The sequence below is a fragment of the Centropristis striata genome, chromosome 1 (genome assembly GCF_030273125.1).
Source record: "Centropristis striata isolate RG_2023a ecotype Rhode Island chromosome 1, C.striata_1.0, whole genome shotgun sequence".
Taxonomy (NCBI): Eukaryota; Metazoa; Chordata; class Actinopteri; order Perciformes; family Serranidae; genus Centropristis; species Centropristis striata.
The window spans coordinates 2,580,404-2,605,023 of record NC_081517.1 but is presented as its reverse complement, the minus strand read 5'-3'; the positions used below and the strand labels follow the sequence as shown (position 1 = coordinate 2,605,023).

Below are 24,620 nucleotides of genomic sequence, written 5' to 3'. Positions count from 1 at the left end.
TCTGTTGATTATATATTATTATGGATATGTAGTGTAATGTGTTAAAATTGTATTTGTACTGTAATCAGGGCGCCATTGGAAATGAGAGCTTGCTCTCAATTGGCCCTCCCTGAATAAATAAAGGTGAAATGAAATATAAGGGAACAAATAGGCTGTTAAAAATGTACCATTAACAGTTTGCTTAGAAATATTGTGAAAGGGCGTAAAAAATAAACTGCATTTCCTCCAGAAAGTGCGGTGAGGATGCTGAAATGCCTGAAATGTTTTATTGACAATCATTGTTATAATACAGAGAGTTCAAAGCCCAAACTATAACTCTGACAGCTTTAGCAGACAAATTTGAGTGAGACGACTTATTTTCATATGTTTCTATGTATAGATTATTTCTGTAGAGTGGCATCTACGGCCTCAAGTGCAGTTTCCAAATTTTTTTCATCCACTCTAGCCTCTCCATAAGGTAACATTGGAGGGATTTTTGCTGTATTTTTACTAAATAATTTGAAAAATGTTTGCCAAAACCCTTAGAAAGACACTTGTCATGGCCGAGCCGGTCGATTTGATACCTTTGTGTCTTTTTTGGTCATTTTGTGACTTTTAGTGTCTTTTTTTAGTCATTTTGTGACTTTTGGTGTCTTTTTTTAGTCATTTTATGACTTTTGGTGTCTTTTTAGTCATTTTGTGACTTTTAGTGTCTTTTTTTAGTCATTTTGTGACTTTTGGTGTCTTTTTTTAGTCATTTTGTGACTTTTAGTGTCTTTATTTAGTCATTTTATGACTTTTGGTGTCTTTTTAGTCATTTTGTGACTTTTAGTGTCTTTTTTTAGTCATTTTGTGACTTTTGGTGTCTTTTTTTGGTCATTTAGTGTCTTTTTTTAGTCCTTTAGTCCAACATAAAATGTGATTTTGAATCTTTTTTTTACTTTCAAAACAGTATCATGCTCAATAAAGAATTTTAAATGTTGCAAATGTGCATTCATTTCAGATTACACTGAGGCATTAAACTGCATAATTTTCAATTAAATTCTGGAAAAGTTGGTGTGTTCTAAAACTTTTGACCAGTAGTGTATGTGCGACCGAAACTCTGAAAAAAAACACGGAAGAAACGGGAGAATAAGAAGAAGCCTGGTGGATAACATAGTATCATGTGTTCTTACAAACACACTCAATGATATAATTATATAATTAAATACTTGATATCTTCCCATTAACCGTGCATTATGCTATGAAAGTGCAAGTTCAATTGCACTTGTTTAAAAAAACGGTAACACTTTACAATAACCATCATTTATTAACGGTAAACAGATAGTTTATTAATGTTTAATCATCATTTATAAACTGTTTATAAGCCATTTAGAGTGGTAAATAGATAATTTATTACTTTTTAACAAACTAAATCATTTATAAATGACAAACAGATGGTATATTAATGTAAGTTTATAGTTAATTTACCATTGACAAACAATCAAATTATAATTAATAGTTTATTAATAGTTTTACTTGCACTCATTATTTCATTTTTAACACCATATTAAGTATGTTAATGATTTTGAAATGATTCATATACCTTTAAGAAATTGGTTGAAAACATTTAAAGATTAAATATGTATATAGCACTTTGTAAATTGTTAATAATTGGTCTATAAACCATCTGTAAAAATTATTTAGTTGGTTATTGTAAAGTGTTACCAAAAAAACTGGTTTAAACAAATTCATACACATTTTAAAAAGCATTCATGATGTTTTGGTAATTTCCTGTGGTATTACTCTGTTGTTAAAATGAATGAAGAGTGCATTATGACTTGTTTTTACGACTCACAACTCAAAGGTAAATATTTGGGACTTGAGACTTACAAATGACTTGCAAAACATAACTTGGTCCCACCTCTGCTACATATTACAGTATCATTTTGATTTCATAGCAGTAAAAGTCAATCTGCCGGCTGTGATAAAGGTCTATGGCATAACTCTAGTTTGCAAAAGCGTTCTCTTGTACACAACTCACATACATACAGTGGTGGAAAGTAACTAAGTACATTTACTCAAGTACTGTACTTAAGTGCAATTTTGAGGTACTTTTACATTACTTGAGTATTTCTATTTTATGTGACTTTATACTTCTACTCCACTACATTTTTAGGCATATATTGTACTTTTTACTCCACTACATTTAGCTGACAGCTTTAGTTACTTTTCAGGTCGAAATTTAACATAAAAACTTGAAAACTTTTTTTTAAAACCTCACAACAGTATATTAAGTGGTTAAAATCAGCCCCATTAAAAAAAAAAAATTAAAGCACTACTTGCATAAATGCATCAATACAAATAATCTAATAATAATCTAATCTAATATATTAGATAATACATTACAATGAGTGGGGGCGTGCTGCATAACAAGTACTTTTACTTTTGACACTTTAAGTACATTTTGATGCTGATACTTTTGTACTTTTACTTCAGTAAGTTTTGAATGCAGGACTTTTACTTGTAGTGGAGTAATTTCACAGTGTGGTATTAGTACTTTTACTTAAGTAAAGGATCTGAATACTTGTTCCACCACTGCATACAGACCCAAAAAAAACAACAACCCCCAATTTACAACACAATAAATTACCACAAAAACGTAATGAAAAGACGACATGAATGATAAATAACCTCTTCTATGATCTGTTTTCTAAGTTGAAGTGCTGTGAGTAACATATTGAACAGAGAAAGACAGCTAAAGAGACAAAAGTTGTGAATTTGTGAAGCTTATTTTCTTTTCATTTAGTCATACATTAACAAATGACTCTCACACAGCATCTTATTAGAGCAGAAACTAACAATTGTATGATTGATTAATCTGCCAATTACTTGTTTCAATTCGTTGACTAATTCATTTTATAAAATGCAAAAACAAATGACCCTTTTCAACAAAAAACAACTGTAGGAAAGTGACATTTTCAGTATTTCTTCTGTGTTATTTTGTGTCACCAACAGTCTCAAAGTCCATGAGGAAGATTCAACAATACGAAAAAGAAAAAAACAGCTTCTTATTATTATTATTATTATTGGATTTCTACTTGATTAATGACTAAAATGATCAGTCGACCGTCAAAACTGTCACTTAAATTCTGCTGTTTAAGGATAATAAATGGAATTCAGGGTACAACTAATGGCTATTTCCAGTGAGAATTAATCACTCAATGTTTTTATGATTAATTGATTAACTGTCAAGTCTATAAAGATGCTCATTAAAACGTCACAGACCCAAAGGTGACGTCAGCAAACTACTTGTTTTGTTGATAAAAATGGAGAAAAGCAATGAAACCCCACATTGGATCCACTAATCTATTAACTATTTAAGCACTTTATACCAGCTATTCTCAACCTTGGTTGTCTTTTTTGGTCATTTTGTTTCTTTTTTGGGGCATTTTGTGTCTTTTTTTGGCCATTTTGTGTGTTTTTTTTTTGTCATTTTGTGTCTTTTTTGGTCATTTTGTTTCCTTTTTTTGTCATTTTGTTTCTTTTTTGGGGCATTTTGTGTCTTTTTAAGGCCATTTTGTGTCTTTTTTTGTCATTTTGTTTCCTTTTTTTTGTCATTTTGTGTCTTTTTTTTAGTCATTTTGTTTCTTTTTTGGTCATTTTGTTTCTTTTTTGGGGCATTTTGTGTCTTTTTTGGGTCATTTTGTGTCTTTTTTGGTCAATTTGAGTCCTTTTTTGGTTAATTTTATTTACATTTTTGATCAATTTGATTCTTTTTTGGTTAATTTTGTGTCTTTTCTGACAAATCCCACAGTAGCAAGTTATTACTTTCCAAGGAGTCTCTGGCTTGAAGCCGACTGTTACACACTCAGGAGGTCAGAATGGACATTTAAACTTATAGCAAAGGACTTAGATTAAAAGTAACAATAAAATATAAAAAATATATCAATGCACAGACAGAGAGATGTTTGAACTGTGCGTGTGAGATTCTGTTCAGTGGGCGGGGGTCCCGGACACCATGCATGTTAAATTGGGGGTCGCCCCTCAAAAAGGTTGAGAATAGCTGCTTTATACAACTATATCTGATAACAGTCAACAGAAAGCCTGATCTGTCTGATAAACACACTAAAGTGTGCCTTTTGCTTCGATATTAGACACATGACAAGCTTCACTCACCCCCAACATCCCAGAGATGACCTCGATGGCTCCGGTTCCCACAGTTGTGTACTGAATGTGCGGATCTGGGATTCCTGCATTCTTAAATATGTCATTTGTGTAGAACCAGATCTGAAATTGACAGTGACATAAAGTTAATTAATATGCTGAATATGTTGGACCACACACACACACACAGACAGACACTTTTAAACTTGAAAGTTTGTCTTTTTTTTCCATGAGTAGCCAAAAGTCGCTCTGCTTATTTGGCGTTTCCACGTGATTCATCATTGTGATCATTATCATCCCGCCGACCATCACTCATGCATTTGAGATGCAGTGTTTCATCAGTATGGACTTCTGACAAGTGCTCCCCTTGAAATTAATTTGTGTATTCTCATTAATCACACTTTGCTGATGCAACATCCATCATTGATGAGGTGTGGACAAGATCATGATTGGTGCGGTTAAATGCTGTCTTGTTGATTTAGTAACCATACATATACCATTTCATCACCATAGCAGCAGTGAAGTATACATATACACATGTCTTTATAACAGCAGCATACATACACAAACACAAACTAGTTGGAAAAATTATAGAATTATGACCAGATGTATTGTTTTAAACACATGAATTGTCTTGAAAAATACAAGGGATATAATATTTACCCTGCTCAACAGAAATCTTGTGTTATCTATCTTAGCTATCCATCCGTTCATCCATCCATCCGTTCATCCATCCATCCATTCATCCATCCATCCATCCATCCAGCCATCCATATATTTATCCATCCATCCATCCATCCATATATTTATACATCCATGTATCCATATATTTATCCATCCATCCATCCATCCATCCATCCATCCATCCATATATTTATCCATCCATGTATCCATATATTTATCCATCCATGTATCCATATATTTATCCATCCATCCATCCATCCATTTATTTATTTATTTATTTATTTATTTATTTATTTATTTATTTATTTATTTATTTATTTATTTATTTATTTATTTATCCATCCATCCATCCATCCATCCATCCATCCATCCATCCATCCATCCATATATTTATCCATCCATCCATCCATCCATCCATTTATCCATCCATCCATCCATCCATCCATATATTTATCCATCCATCCATCCATCCATCCATCCATCCATATATTTATCCATCCATCCAACCATCCATATATTTGTCCATCCATTCATCCATCCATCCATCCATCCATCCATCCATCCATCCATATATTTATCCATCCATCCATCCATCCATCCATCCATCCATCCATATATTTATACATCCATGTATCCATATATTTATCCATCCATCCATCCATCCATCCATCCATCCATCCATCCATATATTTATCCATCCATCCATCCATGTATTTATCCATCCATCCATCCATCCATCCATCTATATATTTATCCATCCATCCATCCATCCATCCATCCATCCATATATTTATCCATCCATCCATCCATCTATCCATCCATATATTTATCCATCCATCCATCCATCTATCCATCCATATATTTATCCATCCATCCATCCATCGATCCATCCGTAGGCTAACTGGGTTAGCATAGCTGCTCTGGCATATTTCCCTCTGAGACTTCCTCCAGTTCTTCTAGGCCAAGCCCAAGCTGTTCCTGGACCAGCTGATTTATGTCGTCCCTCTGGTGCTCTGGATGTACAACAAGGTCTTCTCCCAATTACACAGCCAGAGGGAGGCACCTTAAGGACACTCTGCACCTGTCTCAGCCGTCTAATCTGAATCCTCTAAACTCTGACGTCTTCCTGTTTAATTTGGCTCCTCGCCCTGTTTAGGAGTGAGCTGGTAATGCTGTGTTGAAATCACTTCTTTAGGCCACTACCTCATCAATGGTCAGAATGAAGACAGGCCTGTAAATCAGGAGGCTTGCTTTGTGGGTCCAATTTTATTGTTGCAGGATCTACTCCGGAAACTCATCCGCTTTCTATTAGCTTCCCATTTTCTGCATGAAATCAACCAGACTCCTTAAGCTGGAGAAATTACCGTGACTTTGATGACTCTGTGGCTGATGATATCACATTCAACCACAGATTTATCTGGTTTGTGTTACAGTCCATTAACCCATTGAAGCCTGGAAAGCGGATACGTCATTTTGTAGTATTTGTATAAGCTCTCAAGTACTTTTTGAATTTCATTTCTATCTGCTACAGAAGCTGAAAAATCTATTATTTAGTAGAAGCGTTGACACTTCTGTTGAATTTCCAGAAAAACTTCAGGTTTTAGGGGTTATTTTAAAATCGCCCAGAGGTTTTACAGGCGTTTTAGGCCTCAATGGGTTAATAGTAAACGACATCATCATCTGCAAAAGTGCAGATACGACTCTAATGTCACTAAACTTGACAGCTGTCTTGATGAACTATCACTGAAGAGAAGAAAGGGGAATGTGTTCAAAAGTATCACCACATGTCAAGAGTACAACAAACCTCACTTTCACTGTTTTGCAATCTGTAACATAGCACAGCCTACATTTTTAAAGTGCCTCCTTCTCCTAATACGAAAAAAATATAAACTGATTCACTCTTTAATGACTAGGATAAAACTCACCGCATTTCTTTTTTTCTCCACCAAGAAGGTTATGTTTTCAGTTTGTTTTGTTTGTTACTCAATTTTTCTTAATAATCTGTTTGTCAACAGAATTACAGAAAAACTACTGGTCCAATTTTCAAGATAAAAAACTTGGTGTAAGGGTGTCGCGTGGGCCAAAGAAGAAATCATTCAATTTTGCAGCAAATTACAAAGCAGATACACAAATTATTCACTTTCATTAACATTTTATTGTTATTGCCTTGGCCCTGCACTGTCAGATTGTACTAATAGATCAGCGTGTATTTATCATCAGTGTCTGAAGTTAAAAGCATGTTATCCTCCACTTCACTTTGTTTTTGCTTGGCTTCTTCTCATTTTGAGAGCTGGATCATCAACAAACAAAAAGAGTTAGGGAATATATAGCCCCTATCGTTAAGCTTGTCACTCCCCATAATTTTTGTTTAAATATTTATTGCTGTTTCTTTTTTTTCCTTCTTAGTTTAGTCATTGTTTGATTCATTTCTAAGTAGTTTGTTTTACTGAACTGTTCTTGTCCGTCAAACAATACATATATATGTATATTCTTTTTTTGTTTTTTTTGTTTTTTGTTGATGTTGTCTGTCCTTGATTTAATTATTTAATTGTTTTTTTGTTGATAAAAATACCTCTATCCTTGATCAAAAGAAAGCCAGCAAGAAAGAAAGAAATAGCAATGGTGGGAGGGAGAGCAACTTTATGATCAGAATGCTCTGACAGCTAGTCGTATCTTAAAGATTGATGGAGGTGTCGGAAAACTAGTTATAGATTCTGTCGCTGGTCGAGTGGTTCCAGATGTGCCGGTCCCCATAATAACTCTCTCACTAATATGTGCCAAAAATGTGCTCCATATAAATACAATTCTAAACGCTCAGGATGAAAATGTTCAGCATTCAGCATTTTGTGTCACAGTTTTATACAGTGGTGGAAAGTAACTAAGTACATCTACTCAAGTACTGTACTTAAGTACACTTTTGAGGTTCTTGTACTTTCCTTGAGTATTTCCATTTTATATAACTTTATACTTCTACTCCACTACATTCTGAGGCAAATATTGTACTTTTTACTCCACTACATTTAGGTGACAGCTTTAGTTACTTTTCAGGTCGAGATTTAACATAAAAAAACATGATCAATTTAAAGTGATTTGACTTTTTTTTATATAAATGCATTAAACCTCATAATTGTAAAATTAGTCCCATCTTTACAAAATTAAACTGCTTACATAAATGCATCAATACAAATAATGCAATAATATATTTAGAATATATAAAACAATCTGAGTGGGTCCATTCTGCATAACGAGTAGAGGAGTATTTCTGCAGTGTGGTATTATTACTTTTACTTAAAGGAACACTCCACCGTTTTTTCATATTAAAACATGTTATTCGGGTAAGTAAGACGAGTTGATACAGACCTCTTGCGTCTCAATGCGTGCACTCAATCGCCCTGGCGCGCGGAGCTACTTGGCTAGCACTTAGCTTAGCCCAGTTCATTCATTAGGATCCAAACAGATGGACAGTTAGAAGCGACCAAACTCCTCCACGTTTTCCCTATTTAAATACAGCTACACGAGTAGTTAAACGACCAAGTATGGCGACACAAAATAAAACGTGGCGCTTTTTGAAGCGGATAAAAAGGATAACTACAATGTATGGCGGAATAGCACTTGGGAGCACTTCGACTCGGCGCAGTAATATCATCACTTCCGCTCCCTCTCACTTCCGTCAGGAGTGATGATATTACTGCGCCGAGTCGAAGTGCTCCCAAGTGCTATTCCGCCATACATTATAGTTATCCTTTTTATCCGCTTCGAAAAGCGCCACGTTTTATTTTGTGTCGCCATACTTGGTCGTTTAACTACTCGTGTAGCTGTATTTAAATAGGGAAAACGTGGAGGAGTTTGGTCGCTTCTAACTGTCCATCTGTTTGGATCCTAATGAATGAACTGGGCTAAGCTGAGTGTTCCTTTAAGTAAGGGATCTGAATACTTTTTCCACCACTGGTTTTATAGCACACAGTGTTTCTACACATGGGTTCTTGTGGATGTTTGAGGCCTGCTAGTGTTTCTGGGACAGTGGGACCCAGTGGGGTGTACCCCCGCTGGGAAATGGTGCTAGCATGTGAGCCTCCATCCACATATGAAATGGGTTTGACTTTGTGTGTAAATGGATGGGCCTTCTCATGTGGGGTAACACTAAGAGAGAGTGAGATAATGAGGCGTGGTCCTGTTGCCCCCTGCTTAGTCACTGAGAGGCTGCATGTGAGACTGTGATGTATGGACAGGAGGAGGTGGAGATGGGTGGAGCACAGCTGGGAACTACAGCAATATGAGCTCTGACTCTCATGATGGCTGCACACTCTTTGCACACTCACATGCACAAAGAGAAGCACACACGATGCTTTTTTACACTTACTGCGTCGATGCCAGACAGCTGCATGCCGATGTTGACCACCACGATGGTGATGACCTGCCAGCGGACACAGCGGTCCATGAGCAGGCCGCGGACGGAGATGGTCTGGATGGAGGACAGGGAGCGCTGCTCCTCCTGCATTTCATCAACCTCCGCCTGGATGTTTCCTTTGGGACGGTACCACTTCAGGGCTGAAAGGACAGAAAGAAAAGCTTTTACCAGAAGAAGAAGAAGAAGAAACACCAGTCCTGACATCAAAAAGGTACATTGCAATCTCCAGATTTTGGTCACTTATTTCAAAGGTGGTCAGTGGGATATTTAAAATACAAATTTTTAGGCTACGTTTACACGAGGACGGTCTGAACAGAAGACGCAAAAGTGGCGTCGCGTCTTCACTTTTTATTCCTCGTTTAGACGAGCGTTTTCAGGAGGAAATCTGCTGCATACGGTGACGCAAAAGTGTGTGAAATTCGATTGTATGCAGCCAGGCGGCATCACTTAAAGCCATAAGAGCATCTTTGGGCATGCAGAAGTTTTCACGCCACACATTTTCATCAGCTACTCCTTCCACAAAGTTCTCCACCATCACTAGATCTCCCAGGTCTCGTTCACAGCCGTCTGGCTCGCCTCCCACCAATCGCTGCATCCAGAATGTGATGGAGGTAATTCCAGATCCTTCTCTGTTCACTAATACTATCTCTACATATCCTGGACATTTGGTGGAAAGACTCCTGTAAGTTTATTAGAGCTGCCAGAGCAGCTTGAAGGTCCCACCATGGAAATAATCCCACGTTTCTTTATTTCCTGTACTGGAGCATGTATGTGACGTAAACACATACGTGACGTGAGCAGATCAGATCAGAGTTTTGTGTCTTGTCAGTGTAGACGACACGCTACGGAGGAGCGGATTCAACTTTTACACTTTGGAGGGTGGTTTCAGATTTTTGCGTCTTTAAGCCCCAAAAACGCCGTCACCGTCTAAACGAAAGGCACTTCCGATAAAATATTTTGTTGTTTTTACCCGCGAGCATCCTCGTGTAAACGGGGCCTAAGAAAGACCCCGGGGTTTTCCTCCTAGGCCTTCCCTCTAGGGACTTACATCTCACTGTGTCACATCATAAGCTCCTTGATAAACTCCTTCTCGTTGCTCGAAAGTGTATATCAAAAAATTGGATCAAAACCCTTCCGCCTAGTGTCACTCTTTGGTACAGGGAGATCTTTGATATCCTGCCTCATGAAAGATTACAAGCTGCTGTAAAGGGAAAGGACGAATTGTTCTTAATTGTTTGGACACCCTTTCTTGATTATATACCTGCAGATCTGAAAAATCTGCTGTTGATGGGTAGACGGTTTTCTGAAAACAAAGAGTCCAGTTTATTACCTGCGATGGTGGCGTGAATATTTCCCTTCTCTATCAACAGGTACCGTGGGCTCTCAGGAAACCATGGCAACAGCATCAGCTGGACCGTGGTAGGAAACACCACCAGAGACAGGAGCAGAGGCCAGTGCTCCTCCTGTGTGAAACAAAAAACATTACAGACAGCTTACTTCATGTAACAATCAGCAGAGTTTACTGATTAACTTATTGTGTCATCTGTATGACATAAATATAGTTTTTCATCTTCCTAAATTAATGTCTATGCTTCAAATTCACTACCACAATATATTAAATCTGTTCATGTAGCAGGTTCAGATGTGAATTCCACAAAAAACATTTATTTTTATTTGTTATATTTTGTTTTAATCTCCTGCCTGTATGTGAGTTTTACCTGAATTGTGTGTATGTGTGCGGCGACTGTCGGCGTGATGACGTAGGACCGTACGTGCCCGCTCCGGTCAAATCTATCTTCTGTTTGACCGGAGGTAAGCACAAAACTACTATTCTCTTCCATTAAAAGTTCATATAAATGTCATTTACAGTTGAAACAATGTCGGATTAACATATATAATGGATGATGATGTCACGGATGTTGCCTGTTAGTTTCGCCGTAGTCTGTACAGTTTATGTCGAGTTTTTTGGGTGTATTTATTTGCCGCTAAATTCGCTAGCATTGTTTAGCTCTGTTACTAACGGCATCCGTCTTGCTCCCATCAGAGCTATGAGAGACACCACGCCGCTGCTCATCACACTGTATGCTGTTTTGTTTCTTGTGCCACTGCAGGTATGGAGATTATTTTGTTATGGAGATTATTTTTGTTATGGTTGTGTAATAATATTTGTACTGTGGACTGAAATTTTGATACTGTTTTGATTGAAATTGTTTTATGTGTAAATTGAAATGTTCATATGTTAAAGTAACAAAAATCTATCTTCTGTTTGACCGGAGAGCTATGAGAGACACCACGCCACTGCTCATCACACTGTATGCTGTTTTGTTTCTTGTGCCACTGCAGTAAAGTGCCGTGTGTGGAAATCCTGGGTCTCCTTACTCATCATTAACCAGAACACAACGCAGAGAAAATACAGACCGGTTACATTCACACAGGTCCTAACTGTGGCGCAGGGGGCCAGTGTGTAATGTACCTTTCCCAGCAGCTCATGGAGTCCCAGGACCTGAGCCGTGAAGACTCCGAGACAAATGTGAATACTGGGGACGAGACCCAGGAAGCCTCGCAGGTTCTTAGGGGCGATCTCACCGAGGTACATGGGGACCACACTTAGAGAGATACCTGAGGTAAAAAAAAAAAAGGAAAAAGAAATGGATTAAAAAGGGCTACATCAATGCAATATTAGCATTAATGAAATTTGTGTGTAATTTTCTGATTTTGTGTATAATGGGTGTAAGGCACATTTAAAAAAAAAAAATACAGATTGTTTGTTTATATGATTCAATGGTCTCGTGTTCAGGTTCAATTTTGTCACATTAGTAAATCATCCCAAGAAAACCAAAGCAAATTTCTTCATGTGTCAAAATTTTGCAAACTTTTTATTTTTATTTGTTAATTTAGTTTTTTTAAAGTATGAACATCTTAATATTTAATTGTTATACAGTAACTAAAAAACACACTGAATATCACAAATGGACAATTTGATTCCAAAAAGGTCTAATGAACAAAATCTAAACATTATAAGCACTTTCAAAATAAAAGACTGCAAATCATCAAATAGCACGTGAAACAGCTCTGCAGAAACAGGCTGCAGTACAAAAACATGCAGCTACTTATTTAGCTTTGTGATATTCATCTGCAAAATTTCCCTTTTGCATTTGAAATTGCATCTGTTTTATGTTGAGGATAATTGTGACATATTGTAAGTAATTTAATTTTTAATTTATTTTATTATATTTTTAATTTATTTTATTCTATTGTTGCACTGTGTTTATGTATTTTAGTATTTTAGTTTCTACCGTATTTCCTGCAACTGTGATATCTGTACAGCACTTTGATCAACCCCGGTTGTTTTAAATGTGCTCTATAAATAAAGTTTGACTTGACTTGAATAATTTCAGTCATTTGGGAAAGAGGCAGGCCTACCTGAGTGTACTCCTGTTATGAAACGTCCGCAAATGACCATCGCAGGCATTCTGCATTCTCGGCTGAAGCCCATAAGAGCTCCTCCTATAAACACCAGCACCGTGGATCTCACCAGCGTCCCTTTCCTGTTTGAGAACGTTGAATAAAGACGGATCACAGTGTGTCCAAAGAATAAGATATTTGTAACTGTCAGAAGCACAAGCAGACAGCATTTTACAAACTTCCACTGAGCAAGGTTATTATAGTTAACAAAAACTAATGAAATAACGAAAACTAGAATTGAAAAAACATTTTAGTTAACTGAAATAAAAATAAAAACTAGAGTTTTTAAAAAAAAACAATAACTAACTGAAACTGTATTGTGTGGTTACAAAACTAACTAAAACTAACTGAAATTATAGTGGAAATGTCCTTAGTTTTTGTTTTTGTCAACTTTTTTCATTCATAATTCAGTGTTTCTATTTGAACATGCAACACATGGTGAATATGTTTACTGAGACTGGGATGTTTACACTAGAACCAAAATTCAAAACAGTTAATAACCTTATTGGGGCTGAGATGATAAACCAAAGGAAATAAAGGAAACATTTATTATGACCTCTTTGAATCACCCAACAAATGCCCCATTACAAAAAAAACTAAAACTAACACTAAAACTAATAAAAACAAAACTAAAACTAAGCATTTTCAAAAAATAAAAACTAAACTAAAACTAGAAAACTCACTCTAAAAACTAACTAAAACTAACTGAATTTGAAAACAAAAATTCACAACAAAATTAAAACTAAAACTAATGAAAAAATCCAAAACTATTATAACCTTGATAAACACACACAAACCTTCCATATTTGGTTACCAGTCTGCCCACCAGCAGGGCCCCGGTCATCCCACCGATAGCAAAGATGGACACGGTGAGGGAGTACAGGACGGTGAGGAGCTCCTCATCCGGACTCCAGCCGTAACTTTCTACCAGCGTCTCATTGTAGAACTGTTTGATGTACTGGGGGAAAAAAGAAATAAGTTCATTTGGGGTCTGAAAAGTAAAGCCAAAATGCAGGTGCCTTAAACCTGCAGTATTTCTAATGTCCAGCAGGGGGCGACTCCACTGGTTGCAAAAAGAAGTCAGCTAGTATTTAAGTCCTCTCAAATTATTATCTTTTTTTTTTTTTTACCTCAGGCCCCGTTTACACGAGGACGCTTGCGGGTAAAAATATTTTATCAGAAGTGCCTTTCGTTTAGACCATGGGTCTCAAACTCGCGGCCCGCGGGCCAATTGCTGCCCTCGTGACGATATTTTGTGGCCCCCACCTTGATATGAAAGTTTAATGTGAGTTTTATATGAATGGCACTTTACCGTGTTGTGTGTGGAAGCTCCCTTTAATTATTTTTTTTTGGTAATTTTGTGCCTTTTTTAAAACAATTTTGGGTCTTTTTGGGTAATTCTGTCTTTTTTTGTGGTAATTTTGTTTCTTTTTTAAGTAATTTAATTTTTTTCTGTCATTTTGTGTCTTTTTTGGTCATTTTTTATCTTTTGGGGGTCATTTTGTGTCTTTTTTTGGTCATTCTGTGTATTTTTTTGTCATTTTGTGTCTTTTTTTGGTTGGTTTGATACTGCCTCCAGTGGCCCCCAGGTAATTTGAGTTTGAGACCCCTGGTTTAGACGGTGACGGCGTATTTGGGGCTTAAAAACGCAAAAATCTGAAACCACCCTCCAAAGTGGAAAAGTTAAATCCTCTCCTCCGTAGCGTGTCGTCTACACTGACAAGACACAAAACTCTGATCTGATCTGCTCACGTCACGTATGTGTTTACGTCACATACATGCTCCAGGACAGGAAATAAAGAAACGTGGGATTATTTCCATGGTGGGACCTTCAAGCTGCTCTGGCAGCTCTAATAAACTTACAGGAGTCTTTCCACCAAATGTCCAGGATATGTACAGATAGTATTAGTGAACAGAGAAGGATCTGGAATTACCTCCATCACATTCTGGATGCAGCAATTGGTCGGAGGAGCCAGACGGCTGTGAACGAGACCTGGGAGATCTAGTGATGGTGGAGAACTTTGTGGAAGGAGTAGCTGATGAAAATGTGAAAACTTCTGCATGCCCAAAGATGCTCTTATCGCTTTAAGTGATGCCGCCTGGCTGCATACAATCCAATTTCACACACTTTTGCGTCACCGTATGCAGCAGATTTCCTCCCGAAAACGCTCGTCTAAACGAGGAATAAAAAGTGAAGACGCGACGCCACTTTTGCGTCTTCTGTTCAGACCGTCCTCGTGTAAACGGAGCCTCAGTAAACATTTTCCTAATGAGGTGATGGTCTCAATCACTAGTTTTGAGTCTCTTCAACACAGCATGATGTTCATTTTGTAAGCTATGGTCCCATTTAGAGTAAAATAGACGGTAAAGCAGGGTTTAGGGCAGGGCTACTGAATGACTCAATGGCTTTTTGAATAACATACACTACTGGTCAAAAGTTTTAGAACACACCAACTTTTCCAGAATTTAATTGAAAATGATGCAGTTTAATGTCTCAGTGTACTCTGAAATTAATGCACATTTGCAACATTTAAAATTCTTTATTGAGCATGATAGTGTTTTGAAAGTAAAAAAGAGATTCAAAATCACATTTTATGTTGGACTAAATGACTAAAAAAAAGACACAAAATGACCAAAAAATGACACAAAATGACTTACAAAGACATGAAAAGAATTAAAAAATGGACAAAATAGCCCAAGACTCCATAGAGTTAAGTTGTTAACCCATTTCTTGTTCCCTGAAAAAGGCCTACTTGTATAATTCTGAAATGTACATTATTTTTCAGTTTTGGTTAAGCTTACCTTTTTTTATTTACCTCTGGCAGTTCACCACTTACCTTTGGACCCTTTCAAGCTGTTCATTTGACTTGAACTGCTTGAATTTCAATAAAAAACTGGAAAAATTGGGGTGTTCTAAAACTTTTGACCGGTAGTGTATTTTCTAACATAAGCAGCCCACAAAATTACTGAGTTGTCTTGTTTCACAGCTTAAAGGTTGGTTGGAAGCACTGCAAAAAAAGAGTTTCCTGATGTCTCCCACAGTTAACATTGTCCAGCAGGGAAGGAGTAAAAAAATAAATCATCTTTTGCCTTTACAACAGACAAAAATAAACTTGCAATATTTAATTTGTTGAGTGTGTCACTCACAAAAAACCATGTGCAAAAAAAAATGGCCATTAAATTTAACATCGTCACATGACTTTCCACTGTGCCACACATCCAAATGTCAACACTAGTAGTTAGATGAACTCGGATAGATGGAATGAAAAGATGTTTGAATCAGCGGGAGAGGCCGGCAGCCATATTGAGCAGACAGGAAGCTCATCGAGCCCCCACAGTCAAAGTCAAATCAAATTCAGCAATTAGGGATCATAAACTGCATGCTTGATAAAATGACAGTGGTTTTTCTTGTGGTGTGACAAAAAATTTACACTACATGCTCCAGATTTCAGGTTGAAGACTCCACTGAGATCAGACTGTCCTGGAGAAGCCATTAAATTAAACCCAATGCATCTCAAGAGACACCATTCAGTCACTCTCTGCAAAATGAAATGTCAGAAAGCCAAAACAGGAAATGTAAAATAAAAGTTAATTTTAATTTAATTGCATAATTGTAGTTGTAGTTGCACACTGATCAACATATTAAAAGATGATTTATTTTACTGGTTAAAAGGAGGGAGTGCAGTGATGAAAAGAAAGAGAGTAGTTTTAATTTGTCAATTTGTCATGGACCTCTGGACAGCATGTGTCCAATTTGTCCAAGAATGTCTCGTGAGATTAAATCTAGAAACTTTCTGTGTACAGTTCTGGCGTATAACTGACCAGTTTAATGTTCATGATTATTCCCCTGCAACAGCCTGGTGCTGATTGAGCAAGAATTAATTAAGGTAACCAGTGGATGTTGTGTGTGTAATCAAGATACCTGCTGTTTAAAAGGAAAGGCAGTTGTGGATGACAGATGCTGGTAATAATCAGACATGGATCTTTACTCAGCCTTGTTGGCCTTATTGCCAAATATTCCTCCTGTCTATTTAGATGAGTTTTACTGGTTGGAGTAATTAATTAAAGTGAAACCTCTAAGCAAAAGGTTTATATGTGATTTCAGAGAGATCTACAGTGGTCGACAAGTGCGGCATATTACAAAATGTGCTGCGGAAAGCCAAAAACACAGACTACATACAGTAAACGCACTGTGTAGAGCTGCTAGCTAGTTAGCTTGCTAGCTTGCTTATTCCACCACATTTCATGCTACACTGCTACAGAATATATACAATACAATACAATATACAAGACAGTTTTCCAAAGTTGGTTTCTGTCATGGTAAGTAGTTTTAGTTTTAGTATTTTTGGTCATTTAGTCCAAAAATCTTTTTGGTCATTAAGTGAGATTTCAGTCCTTTTTTTTTGTCATTTCTTTGTCTTTTTTTGTCATTTTGTGTCTTGTTTGGTAATTTTCGTGTCTTTTTTGGTAATTTTGTGTCTTTTTTGGGCCATTTTGTGTCTTTTTTTGTCATTTTGTGTCTTTTTTTGTCATTTTGTGTCCTTTTTGGTAATTTTGTGTCTTTTTTGGGTCATTTTGTGTCTTTTTTTTATCATTTTGTGGTCAGTTTGTGTCTTTTTTAGTCATTTTGTGTCTTTTTGGTCATTTTGTTTCTTTTTTGGGCTATTTTGTGTCTTTTTTTTGGTCATTTTGTGTCTTTTTGGTAATTTTGTGTCCTTTTTTGGTCATTTTGTGTCTTTTTGGTCATTGTGTGTCCTTTTTTGGTCATTTTGTGTCTTTTTGGTAATTTTGTTTCTTTTTTGGTCATTTTGTCTTTTTGGTCAATTTGTGTCTTTTTTGGTCATTTTGTCTTTTTGGTCAATTTGTGTCTTTTTTTTGGTCAATTTGTGTCTTTTTTGGTCAATTTGATTCTTTTTTGGGTACTTTTGTGTCTTTTCTGACAAATGCCAAAGTAGCAAGTTATTACTTTACAAGGAGTCTCTGGCTTGAAGCTGACTGTTTTTAGCTGTTGTCTGCTTCATTATTTGTCCAAAATACGTCGTATCAACTGAGTTTGTATGATCTGAACTGTGCGTGGAGATTGTGTTCAGTGAGCGGACAACATGCATGTTAAATTAGGGGGTCGCGACTCAAAAAAGGTTGAGAACTACTGCTCTATGATCTCCTCTCCTCCTGGTGAAGCAGTCTGCCAGTGGGACCAATCTAATATCCATCCAAGTATCAATATAATCCTCAGTTATCAGTCAGACATGACCAATCTTCATTAAAAACGTTTCTTATTGACTGTTGTAAAATTCAGTGATCTACCTTTATGCAGTTGCACTAGCCCCTTAACCGAAATTTGAGCACCACAGCAATCCTTGGTGCATAATAATAATGATAATATTACCTTATTATTACCAGCAGTTATTATTCTGTCACTTTAACTGTATTCTCACAGCAGGAGCACCATTGTTTTCTGTTCTGTTCATTTGTTGCAGCGACTTAATGTCGCAATTTAAATGGCTACTTGTAATTTTCACTTATAGTTCAGATGCAAAGAGTTCTAATCTCATGTTGCCTTCCTTTAAGAGAAATGATCCTAATCAGTGCCATGGAGTAAGGTACACATTGAAAAAGCTCTGGTCAGTGCAGCACTCTGGGAGCCTGGACCCCAGTTTCGTTATCAGAATCGGTGTCCAGAGAGAAAAAATCGCATAGGGCACATGGCAAGTCAGCAAAACACCTAAAGGTACACAGGAGGAGGGGAAAACTTCTTCAATTTGTAACCCTGCACAGTGTGCAGTGTTCCTGCACAAAAATATAGTCCTGCTGGAAGTCTGGAGACCCCCAAAGGAAGTTATTATCTGACTTTCTTTTTCTTTTATAGCCATTTCAAGGCCAGATACATTTAAATGAAGGCTTATAGACACGTAATCTTTTTGGTCATTTAGTGAGATTTCAGTCCTTTTTTTGGGTAATTTCTTTGTCTTTTTTTTTGTCATTTTGTGTCTTTTTTTTTTTTTTTTTTTTACCATTTTGTGGTCAGTTTGTGTCTTTTTTGGGCCATTTTGTGTCCTTTTTTTTGGTCCTTTTGTGTCTTTTTTGGGCCATTTTGTGTCTTTTTTTGGTCATTTTGTGTCTTTTTGGTCATTTTGTGTCTTTTTGGTCATTTTGTGTCTTTTTTTGGTCAATTTGTGTCTTTTTTATCATTCAGTGTTCCTGCACAAAAAATATAGTCCTACTGGAAGTCTGGAGACCCCCAAAGGAAGTTATTATCTGACTTTCTTTTTCTTTTATAGCCATTTCAAGGCCAGATACATTTAAATGAAGGCTTATAGACACATAATGATTTTAAAGATTGAAAGACTGTAGTATTGCTAAACTGAAAAATGCTAATTTTGCTGTGAGAAAAGCAGAGACAAAGTTGATTTCTTTAATAATGTGGTCTGATTAGGCCTGATAAGACATGCAAAATGAGTTCATTATTCTTTAAGTATCCTAGAAAAACCTCTTTAACAATTTTCTCTTGGTGCACCAACTGAGCACTCTGCCACACCTAAAATTGGATTTGGAGTTCAGGGGCGTAACCAATGTCAGATGACACACAGCAGTCAGAATCCTACAAAGGGCACTGAAGTCACATGGACCATGGTTAAAGTTTTGACCTGACCTCACCACATTAGCAGCAGTTTGAAATATGTGGGCAGTGTGTGAGCTTTTGCCTCTAATTTAACCAGTGGTGGAAAAAGTATTCAGATCCCTTACTTAAGTGAAAGTACTGATACAACACTGAAATTACTCCACTACAAGTAAAAGTCCTGCATTCAAAACTTACTGAAGTAAAAGTACAAAAGTATCAGCATCAAAATGTACTTAAAGTATCAAAAGTAAAAGTACTCGTTATGCAGAATGGACCCACTCAGATTGTTTTATATATTCTAAAATTATATTGTTGGTTATTATTTTTGATGCATTTATGTATGGACCGCTTTAATTTTCCCAAGGTAGGGCTCATTTTTACTACTTAATATACTCTTATGATGTTCAATTTAAAACATGTTAACATGTTAGCAAACATTTCATATTAATTATGTTTTTATGTTAAATCTTGAACTGAAAAGTAACTAAAACTGGCAGCTAAATATAGTGGAGTAAAAGGTACAATATTTGCCTCAAAATGTAGTGAAGTAGAAGTATAAAGTAACATAAAATGGAAATACTCAAGTAAAGTACAAATATCTCAAAATTGTACTTAAGTACAGTACTTGAGTAAATGTACTTTGTTACATTCCACCACTGAATTTAACAAGGAAATGCTGCACCGTTCAAGTTTGGTGAAACCTTGTAAAGTGTTACAAATGAGAGGTGGAGCCGTTAGGAGCCATGTGCAACATGTCAAATCTACAAACAACTCTCCAACATAGCATCGTTTTCGGTGAAAAGGCTTTAAAAACCTGCTGTCATGAAGAGCAGACAGACACAGTTAGCAACTTGGTGAACATAGTGACGTATTTAACTACTAAAGAACCAGATATTTCCCTCAGAAGTGGTGGAGGCCAAAACAGAGGTAGAAGAGAGTGAAAATTGGACTCAGACAACCTCAAATGAATAGTTAAAAGTCACTTTAAAACGGCCGAATGTGTAAATAAACTACTGTTTGCTAACAAGTTTTACTTGCTCCATGTCAACTTAAAAGTTGATGATATGTACATTTTGTGTTCATTACTTGTAGTTTGGGACATTGTTCATTCACTTCTGTTAGAAGTGTTAGATAAGAAGTTTGATATTACTCTCATCTATCCATTAAATATGGAGCTGGAGGAGGCTAGCTTAGCTTAGCTTAGCTTAGCTTAGCGCCTGAAGGCAGGGAAAGCTAGCCTGGCTGACATCAGTTACAAGATTAGTTACAGCATGTAATTTCCCGTCAAACTACATATTGTCACCTTCACGTTTTTGTGTGTACAACAAATGAGCTTTAAAGGTAAAAGTATTAAACTTTGGACAGCACCAGGCTAGAAATCTCCCCTACTTATGCTTAGCTATTCTAACCATCTCCTGACTGGCTCTGTACTTACGTAATGACATAAATGTATTGATAAGAAAGTGAAAAAGCAAATTCCAAAATTGTCTATGAATTTCTTTAACCCTCTATGGTACGCATTATGATGCAAGTTAGGAAAAAAAAGAAGATTCAGTAGCTTCAACAGGGTACAATACATGACATTTTAAATTTAAAAACATTATAAAAGGAACTTTTTTTTTTGTAGGAATCATTGTACCATTGAACCAACGACCCATTCAAATGAATGTCTTGAACAGTCTAAGTGTATGAAACTATCAAAAATGAAGGTTTACTCTCCTATTAGTAGGAATATTTTTTTTCCAGATGGAAAAGGGCCAGGAAATTATGTTTTGAGTGATTTTTTTTTGTGGCGCAAAATGGCAAAGCTGTTTCCTTTGGAAAAGTCTGCAAAATAGGGTTTCAATATGGCCTCCTGGAGGTCATGTGACAAATTAAAGCATTGCTATTGGTTCCCTATACTCTTCCCTATTTTTTTAGTATCGCATCACGCATCATGCAGCTGCTCGATTGGTCTTCAATCTTCCCAAATTTTCACACACAACACCCCTCCTCCGCTCCCTCCACTGGCTACCGGTGGCTGCGCGGATACGCTTCAAGACTCTAGCTCTGGCGTACTCTGCTGCTAACGGTTCAGGTCCTACTTACATCCAGGACCTTGTCAAACTCTACACTCCTGCCCGTCCTCTCCGCTCTGCATCAGCCAAACAGCTGGCGACTCCCACCCTGCGTGAGTCAACTCGCCTCAAAACCTCCTCCAGACTTTTCTCTGTCTTGGCTCCCAAATGGTGGAACGAGCTCCCCACCGACATCAGGACCTCAGACAGCCTGGACATCTTCCGTCGCAGGCTGAAGACCTATCTCTTCCAACAATACCTCGGTTAAGTCATGGATGCACTTATTGTAAGTCGCTTTGGACAAAAGTGTCTGCTAAATGACATGTAATGTAATGTAATGTAAAAATCACTCAAAAACATACATTGTAGAAATTTGACAGGCCAAAAATGGGTATGTTGCCTGAGGGAAACACCATAGAGGGTTAAACCTGTTGTGTGATAAAACATAAAATTCTTGAAGGTGTCCACAGTGGTAGGACTATCAAAACAGAGACTGTGGCAAACAGCAATGCTAATGTCTATCTACATCCATTTAGACTAACAAAAGTGAAGAAAATTTAATTTAAAGGTACTCAAATATCATAAAAAATCCACACATTAGATTTAAATGAGAGCTGGAACTTCACTTGTATTACTTGTCCATTGATCAATTAGTAGAAAAATAATTTCAATGAGTGTCTCTTCTGCTTCACTGAGGACAGAAATGTTTAAGTGAGCCAGCATGAGAGGGCCCATAGCAGCAGGTGAGGCTCTTTCCGTGACTCTACACAGTAGGCTAGCTCACACTAGCATGAGACTTGGCACTGATGCTCACATGCTACGGTGTGGGGGGTCCGTGTCCAAACAGGAATGGTTCACAGCTTAGTCACTGCACCGCGGCAAATCGTACATTGAGGGAACAGAGTAAAGCACATGATGGATAAAAACGACAGGAAATCGATGACATGGCGAGGCTCACAGCAGCCTCGAGATTTGATACACAAAGACACATGACTTCACATGACAATAATATACAATCTCAACTTCACTATGTCCATTAACAACTAAAAGTCATCTGGAGATAAAGAGTGAGACTCTTTCATTCATTCTGAGAACATCTTGAACTCTCAGGTGTGAAAACTCTTTTTGGTCATTTAGTGAGATTTCAGTCCTTTTTTTTTGTAATTTCTTTGTCTTTTTTTGTCATTTCTTTGTCTTTTTTGGTAATGTTGTGTCTTTTTTGGTAATTTTGTGTCTTTTTTGGTCATTTTGTGTCTTTTTTTGGTCATTTTATGTCTTTTTTTTACCATTTTGTGGTCAGTTTGTGTCTTTTTTGGTAATTTTGTGTCTTTTTTTGGTAATTTTGTGTCTTTTTTGTCATTTTGTGGGTTTTTTTTAGTCATTTTGTGTCTTTTTTGGTAATTTTGTGTCTTTTTTTGGTAATTTTCAAATCGTACATTGAGGGAACAGAGTAAAGCACGTGATGGATAAAAACGACAGGAAATCGATGACATGGCGAGGCTCACAGCAGCCTGGAGATTTGATACACAAAGCCACATGACTTCACATGACAATAATATACAATCTCAACTTCAATATGTCCATTAACAACTAAAAGTCATCTGGAGATAAAGAGTGAGACTCTTTCATTCATTCTGAGAACATCTTGAACTCTCAGGTTAAGTGTGAAAACTGTTGTTGTTGTTGTTGTTGATGTTGATGTTGGTGCTGCACTGTAAAAAATGTTTGTATAAATTACAGTAAAACACTGTCAAATTGCATCAGAAATAGGGCGGAAAATTTAAAATTGTGTATTGCCGTAGTAGACACTTTTAATTGCCGTGAATCAAAGAATAACACAAAACTTTTACTTTTACTGTCATAAACTGTAGAAAACACACGTTAATGGATAAATACCATGATGTCACAATGACACAATTAGCCTAAAAATAATGTGATTATTCAGTCTAAATGACAGTTTTTGCTGATATTTACATTTAAATTTACAGTAGAAAACCCCCTCACTGTATTTTTTACGGGGAAGTTCTGGCAACCACAGCTGCCGGTAATTTACCGTATATTTAACAGATTATTTTTTACAGTGTGTGGTGGAGACACAAACCTGTGCAGGAGAGTTGACCACCGCCAGATTGAAGCCGTAGAGCATGGAGCTACCAAACGACGCCAAGAAAGCCACCGCCAGCAGAGGCTTCGTAAGGTGCTGAAGAAACAAGATAAAAAAAGTCACATACCAACTAAAGCTACACAATAAAATGTCCCAAGGCCTGTACGCTACGCTTCAAAAGGATTTTTTTTTATAAAACTGTGACATAGCAACTGGATTTTCCCCTTTAAAATGCAGGAAGTGTAAGCTATTACCTTCAATGTATTTTTATTTTTTATTTTTTTTAATTTTATTTTATTAATTCTTCTTTCGAACCGAAAAAAAATAAACAACATAAACTACAACAGCGTAGGCTAGATGCATATACATATTCATACACATACTCACATAGACACCATTAAACAGATGTACATAAACATATAAACATTTACACACATACAGTATATATAACCCTATACATATACATGCATCTGCCCCGTTTAAGTAATAAGATAGAAATAAGAACCAGTTAACTTCATATTCAATATGCATTTCAAAATAAGCAGCTTTACAGTAAAAAGACTCTATTATTAGATATTCATAACAAATGAGGGTTCTATGTTCCTTTCAAGGCATCTCAGGTAAAAAAAAAAAAAAACCTCCACATTTAAAATCAACAGCAAAGCACATGTTTTGTGCACATTAGACTTGTCAGCAGCTTGTAAAAGGATTAGCTCCACAGTATTTAACAGCATTATTATAAGAGTATATGTTGCATACAAATCTGTGACCTTTGGACTTTGCAGCAGAGCTGAACAGGTGCCAAGCTGCATGTGACTGAATCAGAAGAAACTGACACAAACTGGCACCTGGATCCAGGCCACATCCAGCTAGCGTGCTCACTTGTAAACACATTTAGCTCTGGGAGAGAGAGGCGTTTGGAACAAATCACACATTTGCAGAAAACACAGATTTCCTGAAAGCTCCACTTCTCAGGAAAACTGCAGCTTTGTAGAGGGCGTTTGGTGTTGCATATGGCAGTTTAAAGCCTCAGCTGTGCACTTCTGATGGACCACGCCAAAGTCACATGAGCCCCACTAGCTCTTTACTGTCGCCCACTGTATTTTCATTAGGAATGCACTGCAGCTACCCTCTTGGCTGCCGTCCGAAATTCCA

General features: G+C 36.8%; 1 protein-coding gene across 1 annotated transcript in view; it reads right to left on the bottom strand.

Moving 5' to 3' along the window:
- slc2a15b (solute carrier family 2 member 15b) overlaps positions 1-24,620 on the bottom strand; it is a 40,802-nt gene that overhangs the window by 13,799 nt on the left and 2,383 nt on the right. The window contains exons 2-8 of the mRNA XM_059353511.1: positions 23,463-23,561; positions 13,480-13,640; positions 12,641-12,765; positions 11,691-11,836; positions 10,548-10,680; positions 9,170-9,357; positions 4,138-4,248 (exon numbers count right to left, since the gene is read on the bottom strand). Coding sequence (XP_059209494.1) covers positions 4,138-4,248; positions 9,170-9,357; positions 10,548-10,680; positions 11,691-11,836; positions 12,641-12,765; positions 13,480-13,640; positions 23,463-23,561 — 963 coding nt within the window. The remainder of the gene's footprint in view (positions 1-4,137; positions 4,249-9,169; positions 9,358-10,547; positions 10,681-11,690; positions 11,837-12,640; positions 12,766-13,479; positions 13,641-23,462; positions 23,562-24,620) is intronic.